The sequence below is a fragment of the Bombus pascuorum genome, chromosome 4, assembly GCF_905332965.1.
Source record: "Bombus pascuorum chromosome 4, iyBomPasc1.1, whole genome shotgun sequence".
Taxonomy (NCBI): Eukaryota; Metazoa; Arthropoda; class Insecta; order Hymenoptera; family Apidae; genus Bombus; species Bombus pascuorum.
This window is the reverse complement of record NC_083491.1, coordinates 6680265-6695255: the sequence shown is the minus strand read 5'-3', so window position 1 is coordinate 6695255 and position 14991 is coordinate 6680265. Positions and strand designations below refer to the sequence as shown.

General features: G+C 32.9%; 1 protein-coding gene across 41 annotated transcripts in view; it reads right to left on the bottom strand.

The window, feature by feature from the left end:
• Window positions 1-14991, bottom strand: part of LOC132905765 (sodium channel protein para) — a 69378-nt gene that overhangs the window by 42741 nt on the left and 11646 nt on the right. For 25 of the 41 annotated variants that reach the window (XM_060957347.1, XM_060957356.1, XM_060957389.1 and 22 more), the window contains exons 3-5: window positions 13680-14241; window positions 9186-9363; window positions 5041-5073 (exon numbers count right to left, since the gene is read on the bottom strand). In XM_060957347.1, coding sequence (XP_060813330.1) covers window positions 5041-5073; window positions 9186-9332 — 180 coding nt within the window. In that variant the 5' untranslated portion in view covers window positions 9333-9363; window positions 13680-14241. The remainder of the gene's footprint in view (window positions 1-5040; window positions 5074-9185; window positions 9364-13679; window positions 14242-14991) is intronic. The other 16 variants (XR_009657856.1, XM_060957376.1, XM_060957383.1 and 13 more) reach the window with 3 other exon arrangements.

The following is a 14991-nucleotide window of genomic DNA, read 5'->3' as shown; positions in this document are numbered from 1 at the left end:
TCGTGTTAATAACATACATGGACAGAATGAAATAAAATGAAGATTTTAAGAGAACACGAACATTCTCTTCGATTTATGTTCTACCATACTTCGTAGACATTTAAATTCACGTACGATCAATTTTTGATTCCTTAAAAAAAAGTACAGATACACAACTGGGTAACTTTGTCTGTAGAGTATTTAAAATTTTATATATTTAAAAATATATAAAAGATCATCAGAGAGTTCTATGAATAAGGATGCTAAAATAACGAAGAAGAAGACATCAAAATGACAGCGTTTAGGGTTTTAGTGTTAACTACCAGCGCGTGAAACCTTCGGCTGGCGATAATAATTAGCACCACGAAGAAACAAATGTGAAAAATGTATATTCACCACCAGTGTAATCCTTTTCTACGTATCGACGTTTTGATACTGTACGGTGTTCCGCGAAGACATTTTAATCTTTAAACGTATCGATCAAACGAAACATTTATACAAAGCCAAAGAATAGAAATTCTTTCGATGTCAGTGGTCTGCTGAAAATTTTGTGCCACGGCTTTTGTAAAAATCGATTGAAAATTAATTAGATCGTGACCTAATCTAGCTGGATTATCTGGAAAGCATTTTATAAAAATTCCAATAGATAATAGTATCCTCTGAAGCTATTATAGATGCACATACACGAACCTACTACTAATAACGAACTATATACTAAGGTCGTTAAATATATATGTATAAAGATCTACCTAAATCTAATTTACACAAGCGAGAAGTGTCTGTTGATGAATATTCAAGCTGAACTTCACGGCCAGAGCAGAACACACGGTGCAGCAAAACACGTTCCTCATTGATCTTCTTTTCTTTTTTCTTTTCTTTTTTCTTTCTCCTGTTTTCTTTCCTCTTGCTTTGTTGTTCGAGAAGTTGAATGGAAACATGGCGAGTTGCTTTGAGAATACCCATTAAGGACCACGTGATAAAATAACGCGTACAAGTAATTTACATTGTTTTATCAAGATATTAGAGATTCTTTAGAGAAACATATATTGGACAAATTAGATACACAACGGAAATGTTCGTTATTTAACGAAACGATAATTTATTATAACGTTGTAAGTTAAAATTTCCACGATTTAGCGAAATACTGATTTATCGTGGCACTATAAATTGAAGTAGTTCTATAAAGATTCGTTAAACTTCAAGAAATTGTATAGTCTACGTAAATATAAGGTATAGAATAACGAACGATATCCTTGGAATTTCTTTTCATAACCACAATGTTAAAGAACAGGAATTAATAATGTAAATTTACCGAAAAAGAATCCCAAAGGAAGCGTTTCGTCGACGTTGGTTCTTAATAGATTAAAAATCGATCTTTCACGACCTCTGAAACCTGCACATACTGAAAACAATACGACGCTACCTTCTATGAAAACGTTTCTAAAATCTCAATCGTACTCGCTTACTTCTATTGTTATCTTCTGTTTTTCGTATCAATTCTAACCGCGACAATTAATCAACTTCTCGAACCACTCGAACGAATACTCATTTTTGTAACAAAGAACAAAAACGAGGATAGAGAAAAGAAAAATCGGGAGAAAGAATTTCGTTCAATGAGCGATCACGAGATTTATCTTTCGAAGGTATCCGCCAAAAGTTTCAATCATCTCGAAAATCAAACGTATCGGAGACACGATATTTTTACTTTCTCTGTATGGAGGAATCGGAAAAATTCCGCGGATGAAAATCGTCCGCGATCGATGTTCTTCCATAGGAGTCATCGTCTCGCCTGATGACTGTATTGCGACTGTACCAACGATAAATCAATACGATTCCAGGAGAATGGCCACGCCACTGCGATCATCTGCGAATTCGCTTGCACACGCTTATGCTGCTACTATCGAAGCGCGCAATTTAATGAATAAAAAAAAAAAAAAAAAGGATTATGTACAAAGAATGTCAGCTCCAAGCATTGCGGATATACGGCATACGATCTATAGAAGCGTTTCCAGGCGACTGCGAGCTCTAAACCAGACGTACAGCACTTGACGAGCAAAACAAGTCGGACTCTGCGAGCTTCTCGCGTTCACGTTCTTCGTTCTTCGAATGTTGTGTCCGCAACGGATTTTTCTGAATATATTCGTCTTTAATGATGTATCGTACTTGCTTCATTACTGAAAATACACGTTATAACTGGAGCTATAGTGAGGTCTTTTTATTTCGTTTATCTTTTCCATTTAGATGTAGAATAGAATTGAAATTTATTTTTATCTGGTGTTATTGAATTTTGGCGAAGTTCGTTTTTAATCGTACATCGGAGTACTTTATCGTTAAACGTAGATTTTTACACGAAGAAACGAAATTTCGAATTTGATGTTGTTTCTCTATTTAAATTGTTTAGCGAGACGTAACCTTCAATTATCGAATTTTTATAAGTTTTGCTTGTTTTTGATAACGTAGGAGATTGTTGATTATATCTAAAATATTATACTAGTATAAGAGATATTATAGTATAAAAGATGTTACTATACGAAATTTAGTAGTATCTTTTAATTAATCTTTGTCCCAATATCGACCCCTTTTCATTTCTTTCAACTTTTCATTCCGCAAATAGTTCCCTACGAGCGCTTAATAACCGCGACTCGTCCAACTTGTCACGTCAAGTACCGTGTATAATTATGCGTAGTTCTTAGCAAAAAGCCCGTTCGAAATGCGTGTGTACAGAATCGTGCCACCAAACGAACGCGAACAACTCGTTATGATCACGTTCGACCGGTGTATTCGCTGAAATATCATGGAAATCTCCATATTTACCTGACCCAGTGAACGAAACTTTTATTCTCGACGTTCTCTTTCTATTAAAAACACGTAACGAACGTTCTTAAACCCAAATATCGTCGATATCAAAGATCGAGCAATTTTTGAGCAGACTGTGACAGAATCGAAGCACAGGCAGGGCTCGTTTCGTTTTTATTGCAAGACGTTGCGAGCACAACTCGCGAAATAGCGTGAATAATAGCAATACACAAGAAGCGCGTTGTTTCTTTGACAAATGATGTGTCCAGCGTGATACAACTTATGTATGATACATGTATATATACATATGAGTGTGATACGTGTTCCTCTGTGACCACGATGTAGCCTCGACAGAGATCTTTCTCGACTAATTGATAAATGGTATTTGTCTAGCAACAACGATCTTTAATTGCATAACAACGCAACAAGCGATCGTAGGTTCACAAATCGATACGATTTGACAAGAAAAAGCCGTGTACGTGTGAGGACGTTGCGGTGAAAGTAATTTTTTCAATGATTTTTGGAAATTACTAGGTATATTGATAAACGAACAAGAATTTTCAAATTATGCGAATGATAAATTTTTTAAGTAAGGTTTTTCTGCGTGTAAATGAAAAGGATTACATCTTATAAAGACGTACGAGGATTGATATGTACTATTTAAAACTTACCATAGAAACTATTTAATTGTTTAATATTAAAAAATACACGGTGGAACAATACGTAACATTATTAGATGATAAATTCATACAGAATATGAATTTATATAAACATTTATATAAACATATCCGCAATCTAATCATTAGACTGTGGATTTTTATACGCACAAACATAGAAATGGGATCTAAGCCGAGATTTGCTTTACCCGCTAAATATGTATTATATATTTTCGTATATTATATACATTGTTATTGTACAATGTTATTGTATTTCCTACGAATGCATAAACTCATGAAAATCACTTTCATCGCAACACAAATTACTACGTACCAGTACGAAAGACCAAACAAATGAACTCGACGATACTTGCAAAAAAAGCTGACGCTTCTCAAACATGAGATTAAATCGATACAAGTGTCGATACGAAATAAACGAGAACTGTAGTCTAAATGAGATACAACTGGTAAACTATCCCGTGTTATTAATTAGAAAACTCCAGTCAATGACTTATCAGGAATAATCTGGTGAATATATCGACACGTGGCAACGAAACAAACGCAAGGGAATCGATGTACACCGTGGCACTGGTGAAAATTAGGTGTCTCGGTGGGTGGACGTTGCGCACCATCGGGCAAGTGAGTGACAGAAGTGTGTGTGGCCAATCGAATGGTCGTTTCGACCAATGCAAAGTAGAAATTGTGTAATGTCACGGTATATTGTTCGTTCACGTATAAATAGGATGCGTTTTGTGGGCCACGTGTGTATATAGGGTGAGGTCAAAGCTATGTACAAACTGACAGCAGATGATTCTACGTACAATAACAGATTCAAAATGTAGAACATGTTTTTGGCAGAAGTTTAGTTTTTTTAGGAAATTCATATTGGAAACTCGTTGTTACGTGTTCGTGGATATATACGTCCCTAGTATAATGGTAACGTATGATTTTACATGACTTTTACGCGTTATTAAATGCAGAAGAGTGCAAAGGAAAATTTCATCAGCGATACATTATTTCGTCGATTCAATGTTCTATAAATAAGTTTCGATATAATATTTAAACAAATGGGCCTTTTCTAATTTGCTTACGTGTTCCAATTCAACCTCTAAAAATATTAAACTCGTTCATTTATTGTCGTGATTTGCAATGGTTGCCGAGCTATTGACACAAATACGTTATCTACATATTAAAGATTAGAGCAATTTTCGCTTCTTCAGTGTGGAAAATATCTAATAAAAAGAAACACGTGTGAAATATTTTTCAAACAACTATCCTATTCCAAATTCCCATTAAAATAACGATAATTGTTAACTGTATAAATGCATGAATTTTCAAAATTGCTTCCCTCCAAATCTAAATGTCCAAAAAAAATGTTGGTCCCCATTTTTGATTTAATTTTGTACAAAGAATCATCTTTTGCACAATATTTCCAACTTCACCTTATATACAATATATGTGTGTATGTACACTAATCGTAGTCATGATCATGAGGTGTATAGAAAGTTGAAACGAAAAGAGAATACTTGTATAGATGTGTACGTGCATGTGTTTGTTGGTGTGTGGTGTATGTGTGTGTATTATTACTTAGCGTGACGTAACGTCTTACTTCTTTTTTCTTTTTCTTCCGTCCAAAACCTCCCTGAAATTGGAGAAACGGAGAAACAGTCGTTACACACAGAGAAAAAACACAGAATACGGAGGTAGAGAGTTACAGTGACGGGGAACTAGGGTTGGGATAAGAAAGAAGATACAAAAATACTATAAAAAAAATACTAAATCTCGCTAATACACGATTATCGGAAGGAATAATAGTTAACTATACAGTTAATATATATTATACGTAAATATAGAGGACTGGGATTGAATCATAAAGCTGGGATTAATTGAGAAATATAATAGAAAGTGAGAATACGAAACAGAAATTACACTACCGTTCATAAGCATCTGGACAATTTAGCGCGCTCCTTATACTAATGCAAAATTTGATTGAATTTTATCAAATTTAATCTAAATTAATTAGAAATTTCTTAACGATTAAAAGCAGTATTTGTTAATCTTTTAATGGAATTGGCAGACTATAGATTCAAACCATCCATAAAATAATTTAGCAATGGTATAATTGTTTCCTAACAAGATACGTAATTAATTAACGTGTGTGTCAATTTTAAATATCGCTGCCTGAAGTAATTTCAGTACTTTCTATTTATATATATTTCTAAAAAATCTTTATGTAATTCATAATTAAAGAATTAAATAATTTGACTATAAGGAGTTTCTCAATTTTGTTACTGCAAATTAGCTTTCAAAAATCTATATTATACTGTTGGATAGAAATTGTAATTTTTCTCTTCCTTAATTAAATAATCGAGCGACGTTCTATTATCATAAATAAATATCCAATACTTACAAACAGTAGTGTGCATACATATTAATATAAAGACAGATATATGTATATAAACTTCATATGCGGAGTTATATTCGTTGAAATCTATACATATATCATATATATATATATATATATCTCTGATCATACATATATATACGATACGAAGGATATTCAAGCGAGAGGATCGCGGGATCAGGCAAGCTAGGTGAGAAAGGAGGATATAGAGATCGAAGCGTACCAATTGATACCATCTCGCTTCTCTCTTTCCCTCTCTAGTCTTACTCTACGGGGTTATATAAAAGAGATAGTGAAAAGAAGTTCTGTTAATTAATCGGGAAGATCGAATTTCACACTCTTAACTATGTAGGTCTCAAATCGAGAAATACGATCTATATTTTATTTGAAATATGAAGAATATATAAGAATATTTTCTAGTTAATTATAAACGAACACATCCGTGTAAATGCACGAGTTATTATAATGAGAGCTTTGGTAAACGTGTGTGAATATTTTGAAAGTCTTTCCGATCGTATAACAGACTCCAAATACGTTTTAAAAAACTTTTTCTAGCAAAACATTTTCTACGAAAATTCTTCAAAACACTTAATCACCTTGTTTTTGTTTCACGTAGTGGCAATAAAGTTATTATAATACTACGAGAAATTGGATTAACATCGAGGATGTTTCACTAATCTTGTTACGGAATTTTTTCCTCTAATGTATTCATAATATCAGTGTTTACCTTCCTTTTCTCTTTTTTGTTTTTAATTAAAGAAAAATAAAACAGATTTTTGGTAATAGAATAAAGGATAATAGAACGTAAAGATACTTAGTAAAATTTCTTGCAAAAATATTAACGATAATGCACGTATACGAAGCTAGGCAAGATACAGATAGATATTATTGACCCACACTACTAGAATGTAGCGGAGAGAGCGTGGAACAATGCAAGGGGAAGCAGACCGTCTATAGTCAGACGCGCTTATAAGAACGTCATGACTAGAAATATATTTTCTTGTAATTTTCTATACGTGCGATATTTTAAGATTTCTTTCTAATAAAAGTAATTACAATATTAACATAATCTTTAAACATTATAAAAACAAATGAAGAAAAAAATCAATAATAAACATAAAATGCTCGACTGTCTGATTAACAATATAAGGAGATGAATAAAAATTCTCAATTCATTACTGTTCCACGTAATAAATTTTTAAAACTAAATTAAAACGCATTTAGAATTATGTATAAATGAGTATCATTTTTCGAAATAAATAACGTTCAAACCAGATTGAACGAAGAAGTAAGTTTAACTAATATTTCTAGTTAATTGTAGTACCTCTAATTGACGAATCATTAAATCGAAAAGTAATTTAACTAACATTTCCTATACGTGTAAAACTGGTAAAAGGATTAAAGTGTCTTTAATTTGAAAAATACATTTAACTGATACATTCGTTAAACAAATGAATTTCTGGATCAAGAAGAAATTTGAATAAAACTCGGCAAACAAATAAAATCTCTTGAAAAGGGAAGAGAATTAACACCGATACGATAAGTACATTGATGAAAAGATCGTTCCATAATGAACTTACCAGTGAAAGACCCAGCACAATTAATATTATCTATATACGGTGGCTACGTAAGTATACGGTTAAGGGGCGGGAAATACTACAATACAGCGAAGAACATAGAGGGAGAGAGAGAACTACGACACAGCGATATTTATATGTATATGTACGTATAGAAACAGGCACAGATAAGTGACACTGCAGACATCGAGCTCGTACGCGAACATATCTTTGGTAACACAGAGAACAATACATTAGTCGACGACAGTCGTGTTTAATATATATATATATATTATATATATATAGATTATATATTACATACATATATATTATATATATAGACGTATATAAACAGATACAGACAAAAGTCGTCAATAGGATAGGCATGTATTTTCACTACGTTCAGCAGTAAATCAAGCAAACAATCAACGCGACGGGTAGCGACAATCGGTTGTTCACAAGAGGATTAGGTAGAAACACCGCAGCTTGACGTATAATTATATATGTATATATATAATATAGGTAGATAGAGATATGGTTTTGTGAACATGAAGAAACAGATCTCACAAAATACGGCACTGCAGCTACGCAAAATAAAGGTACGTTCAAAAAAAAAATGAAAAAAAGTACAGAAAAAGACGAACAATAATTGTAAACGTCCATCGAGCCTCACGGACAACACCGTGATTAATTAACATATTTAAGATCGATTAATATTTCATCATTGAAAAATCGTTGACCAGCCCGTGAGTATAAAATTTGTTACGCGAGTAAAGTTATTAAAAACGTTACCATCTGATTACTTTTCATTTTTATGACATTCTTTATTACTATCGACGCTCGTTCTGATAATCGTTTTGAATTTAATTTCTTTTCTATGAAGAGATATCAATCGGTTCTTAAGTAAACAAACGTGATTACTGGTGAAGAAAATCATTAGTAACGCACTTAACAGCGATGCTTGTACGTTCGAGGTCTCGCTATAGAGATCTGTAAAGTAGAACAACCTGTGTATCGATGTTAATAAGCACGTTACGTAGAACGGTCGTATGTGTCTTCTTGGAACTCGTCTAACTGGAAACGCGAATCACCGAACATAACGCGGTCGTTCTTTTTCTTTCAATCGGATTTTCATCATCCTACGCTATATCCAGAGATTTATCGTTCACGTTACAGTGTCAATGGTCACATATTTTTGGCCATGTACGTGGATAGCACGTAAAAGGAACATGTGGTTTTATGGGAGATTGAGTTGGATGCTAAGAACGATTGCTCGAATAATCGACGAAAATGATTCACGTACATTAAAATAACAATCGAAGAATTCTCGTTAAATTGTATGAATCATACAAACTCCTCCAGTTCTATGTAAATCAGACAAACTGTTGCAACACGAAATTTCTGCGAACTATTAACCATTAAATTTCTTTGAAATTTCTGCTTCTACCAAAGAATACAGATCCATTAATGAATCATACTATCTCATACTCAACTGTAGGAGTCAATAAATTATTCGAACTCTTCAATAGAAAAAAGGAAGATGAATAAAGAAATATCATGGATGAGAAACGCTCGTGAAAATTGTTCGTCGATTAAATCGCCAAAAATGGAAATAGAACTGAAACTTAAGAATAGTATAGATTGTTACGTAATTTAAAATGTAAAATACATTGAAAAAGAAGACATAAAAAAATGAAAGAATCCTAGTTTCCAGCCAGCAACGGTCCTTTCGAATCGATGCTCGCGACTCTACATGTATAAAGTAGGCTGAAGGAAACACGGCCGCGTTCTTACCTCGCCTTCCGCTCTCTTCTTCTCGAGCTCCTTCTGCTTGGCATGTTCCTCGGCGATGCGAGCCTCGATCGCTGCCAGGGACTCCCGCGTGAACGGACGGAACAAACTTCTTTCTTCCTCTGATACAGAGTCAGAATCTTCGGACATTGTCTAAGCTGCACACAGCTGAGCCACCTTCCTGGACACGACAATTGTTACTTTTTAATTATGTAACTGTCAATTATCGTCCTTTAACATTAATAATTCTGACATTAAATAATTTCACATTGACATTAAAAATTTCAAGAATTTATTATTAAAAATACTGTTCATCTATATTGAGGATATTTATTTCTAAAGTTAGACAATGTTTTTAACTTGATATTAGAGATATTTGTTTTTCGATATTAATCATTCTAGGTGTGTAAGATAATGTTCTTCATTTTGGCGTATTAAGTAATTTTCTTAATTTGATCATTAAGGATATTATTCTTCCATGTTAATCATCCTAACGCATTAAATAACATCCTTAATTTGATACTAAGAGTATTGCACGTTTTTTGATACTAATAACATTAGTGTTAGATAATATCGTTTTTAATTTTTAGGTTTTAATATTCTTGTTTTCGTTCATTGTGCTTTGATATTCAGTTTCTATCAGATGTTTCAGGGATGCGAAAAAAAAATATAATTAATATAATTATCATTAAATCAGGATTCAAATTATCCCCGTGTTTCCAACGGTAATTAGCCTAAAACTTATCTTCATTATTATTTTCATCTAGAAAAATGAATATATCGGTATATTTTCTTGCGAAAAGAATTGCATTTTAGTAACCAATATTTCACCTGTTACAACGAGAAAAGAGTTCTCAAAGTTTTAAAATATCTATAATTGACATTAAATTTAATTATCGAAGAGATGTCGATAAATTTTTTTTTCTCCCTTTGAGTTCTATTATGGCCGACGCTAATAGTTCAACCAATCTAATAATTCTATTTTTATTCACTTCTATTGACCATAATTGACCATAGATTGTACCGCTGTAATTATAAATTGATAATAACAAATTACTAAGTAAGTGGAAAAACCAATAATGGAAAGTGTTTGTAGGCATTCCTTTAAAGTGGATGGATATTCGCGAAGCCAGGGTTATACACGACTCTAAAGAAATTGTAGGCTGAACTTATTTCTATAATGGGATGGCACACTTCGAGACCCTCTTACCCAGGTCTATGTCTCAGACCACTTAGTAATAAACTTCACGATGCTACGATATCGTAGAATTTCGTGTTAAATTGTCTCAAATGCAAGGAATTGAGAGTATATGTAAGTATGCTCTTTTATAACTTAAAACGCTTCAAACTTTAGATTTATATTCAATCCTTGCTCTCTTTTACTGAAATTATCCATAATTATCCATGAAACTGGAATTATCCGCTCTTATACTTCTAAGAAATCTTTATTAAACATGAAACTACTAAATATATATGTTATCTACAATATTATTTATTATATATTATATATCGTTGATATATTATTAATATTAATTAGTATATTATCTATAATATCCAAAAGTCTTCTTTCTTTATTTCAAAATTCGTATAAAATTAGAGTCTAATATGGAATCAGAATTTTTTACATTTTCTAATTAATTAACTATTTAAATATATGAAAAAGTATTATTTATCAACGCTAGGTTACTGTGTAATTTCCAACAAAGTTTTCTTCCGTATAATTTTCTTTCTCCCATTCAAAATACCTGTGAAATTGAAACTTAATGTAGAATCAAAATTTTTTACAATTTCTCGAATCAGTCAACTGTACGGAAAGCTGTTATTTATCAATAGTAGGCATCGGTGTACGACGAAGTAGTCCAACTTTTTTTGATCTGAGGATCTGTCGCGACATTCTGATTTGTCTGGTGCACTTAAAAATTGGAGCACCGCCAACACGAGTTTTATCGCATTGAAACGAAAAGCCTCGTCGTAGAATCAGCTCCAACTGAATTATTAAACATTGTATTATTGAAAAGCCATGAACAATGTAAGACCGAGTTTAAGTCACAAGAATGAAGCACGAAAACACTAGTTGAATCTGATGAATGCTTTTGTGAATAAGGAATTAGATCGGAAATATAAGGTTGTAAATCCGTATTCAACTAAAGAATGCTTCGTTTCAGTGATACAACAAGAATTTATAATGCTTTATACGTTATATTTGAGGCTTTTTGATATTATTTAAAAAATATATTTTAATTAGACTAATTTATAAAAATTATTAAAAGAATTAAACAAATTTTAATAAATTTCTGTGATTCGATGTAAAGTTTCATCAATTCATGTGACATCTCAGATTCGTTTTAAATGGACAATATAATTCCGTAAATAGACATACTAATATCTAGTTCCTGAGGACGCCTGTAAACGGAAATAGAAAGCTCATTAAATATGCATGAGATTTATCGAACAGTCAACTTTCAAGCTCATTCCGTGTCCTCAAAATCGTGTTGGAACGATCAGATCATAGGAGATAACAAGATGAAGGCAATTTGTTATTCTGCTTTTCAACTATGATTGTTTGTTTGTTATAATAATAAACTCATTTCACTCAGAGGGATATATTCTATATACACGTTTAAAATATTTTAAAACAAAGACGAGAAACATTAATATCATAAGAAAATTTACTTCTTAAACTTCTTGAATTATGATTTGACGAAACCAAATGTATCTATATTTCTTTTTCAATCCTATATAATCGCGTACTATAGTATTATATACCATTAACGCGTAATTACTCTTGGCTGCTATCACGTTGTCCCATTTCCATTTCTCTCTTATGTTATAACGCTCCACATTTGTATAGTCAGGGCCAAAGATTTCGGTAACTCAAGGACATTAATTCAGTTTCTCCACCATCCTTTCAATTTTCGAGACACTAAAATACAGTTCTAAATACAGTTATCTACGATTTTAAATAAAACGCTAACAAAATATAGCAGATAAAAACTCTAAGATATACACAACAGAATCTCAAAAACGTGAGTAGAAAATCGCCTCTAGCACGTGATGAGGATGGCAACCTTGAGATTCTGAAATATCTCTCATCCTAGCTGTACCATACCTCAATATTCAACCTAGTTTGAACCAACTACCAACTACCATCGATTTCTCCTTTTAATATGTTCCTTACCAGTTTTCAAAATCTTTAGAAATTTTTTACTATTATTTTACACTATCACAAATTTTTTATCCTGTTTGGACTATTTTACTGGCGTTTTGTATTTTTTTCTTTTTTTAATTCGAATATGTTACGTGATTAGAAAATCTTTTATAATCATTAAAAAAAGAAATAGTAAAACAATTCATTTTATAATAATCCACAATCTGAACAAAAATTTGTTTATACATAGTTATTTAACATATATCTATGAGGACTTTTTCCTCTGTTTGAAGAGTACTAACTACCTTTCAAATTCGGAGCCCTTCTTTCTAGTAGTCTGTATACGAGTATTTATTTATTGTAATTATCATCCGATCAAAGGAATTCCTACCGATTGAATCTGATTATGCGAACGTTAACTCCTGTTATATCAGTAGAAAAAATAAATAAACTTACATGAATTCCAGCCATATAAACCATGTCCCACAAATGCAACAAATGAATGAAGTTCGACTTATAAGATGAAGGAAAGATGAGGATTGAGAATTGTAAAGGAAGATAGTACATATCAATCGATAGAAGAGGAAATTCTTAATAAATATGCACCGGAAAAATGATGTCTTCAAATTTATACATACAAACTATCACTTTTTCTGGTGAAAAGATTTAGAAGATTACTAGAAGATTTCCAAACAGTATAACATAGACTAATGGCAAAAAAAAAGTATATTAACAACCTAAAGAACGATTAAACAGTCAATATCATTGTCAATATTTAAGGTTCTCAACAAGGTGTATCGACAACATACGACATTGATCGTCGAGGGTACCGATAATGTTAAGAACCGTAAATATTGACAATAATACCGATTCTCTGAACGCTTCTTGAAACATTACGAACGAGACAATCTCTCAAACGGCGCACCAATTCCACTTCATACACTGACGAGACTGTGACGAGCTTCTTAATAGCCTATCGTTTATTTTACAAATATTGTTCGGGTTTCTGAACAAAGAGCAACGTACCACTAAAACTACGACCGATCGAAACACGAAGAAACACGAGAACAGTGAATACTCTGTAAAAAGTGAGTATACACCTTGAAGTTGCCAAATTTATTCAAAAACTCTTACACGTACTCTGCATAAATTGAAACTCGATGAAAACACGTACACTGTATGTATTAATACAAACGAATAGTACAAGAACATATATAACAGTACAAAATAAGTCTATCGTATACAGGCAAGTTAATATTGTACTCATTTTAGTATGGTATATACTCGCTTTTAGCTCTGATTATATATCATTTCCAATCTAACGTGCTTCAATTCCAGAAGATACTCACTTTTGATCGGTGCTAACAGTTCCTGAAGTGTAATGTGCGCGTGTCCCACGATGCGGGGGGGTAATAGAGTGGCTGCTGTGGTGGCTGCGGCTGTGGCTGACGAGGACGAGACCGATGCTGGGAACCGCGCGACTTGCCGGCTAGAGGCCGGTACGTGGGCGTCGATTCGGAATGCGTCGTGCCGTCGAACCGATTTGACGACGCCGTTACGTACGATCGGACGGATAAATGCGACTCGTGCAGCACGTCGACTGCCGATCTACCGATGCTCTTCGTTTCCCTCTTATTCTTCTCGATCGCCGTGACGCCTCTGATAATATTTTCCTTACTGCGCACACTACCGCTACTTCTAACGATGCTTCTTCTGACTTTAACGCTAATACTGCTGCTGCTGCTGCTGCTGTTGCTGCTGCTGCTGCTGCTCCTATCGTTGATGATGATGCTGCTGCTGCTACCTGAATCTCGTTCCGACGAAATGGCGACGAGAAATGACGAACGCGCTGCGGCAGTGCGTGCTATGTCGGGGACCGTCCAACGCGAACCAAGATTTTTCATGTCCGACCTGCGATTCGAATACACCACTGTATTTTTCAGTTACTTCTAAAATGATTTGATCTTTTATTGTTTCTTGCTTCGGGGTAGATGGGACGCTCTCTTGATGTTTGAATTTTTTAGAATCTTATAAGGAATTCTTGTATTTTTACAATTAATATGTATGAATATATGATAAGAAATCTTTCAGTGGCTACGAAAAGTATTTACATATTATTGTATTTATTGTAGCAATATAATAATCAATAAAGTCTAAGTATATTAAATTTCGTATCATTTAGCAGTACTCTCATGTGATTACATACTATGAAAATATGTAATAATAGAATTTAATAAGAATCGCTTTATTGAAAGATAAGAACATATGCAAATACTTTTTGTAGTCATTGTATATGTTTTTAGGTTTATAGAACGTACAATGTTAATTGTTAAAAGGAGTATTGTAATATAAGGTTCTTGGTTTTTAATTTTCTCATGTAATAAAAGTCTACACAATTTTACGGTATTATATTTGTGGAAGTGTGAGATTATGCAGTGTATAATGTTATGACCGTGTTGTACCTACAGTTTTTTGGGATTTTATGAGGAGATCTTGAATTTTCATGAAATTTTATGGTACGCGTTTGTAAAAATATACGTAGAAAGTAATATATTTAATGTATTCTAATGTAATCTTGAGAATTTTGAAATTTTCTGAATAAATTTGTAATTCTCTTAACATTGCTACATATGGTATATGTATATATAAATATTGTACTGA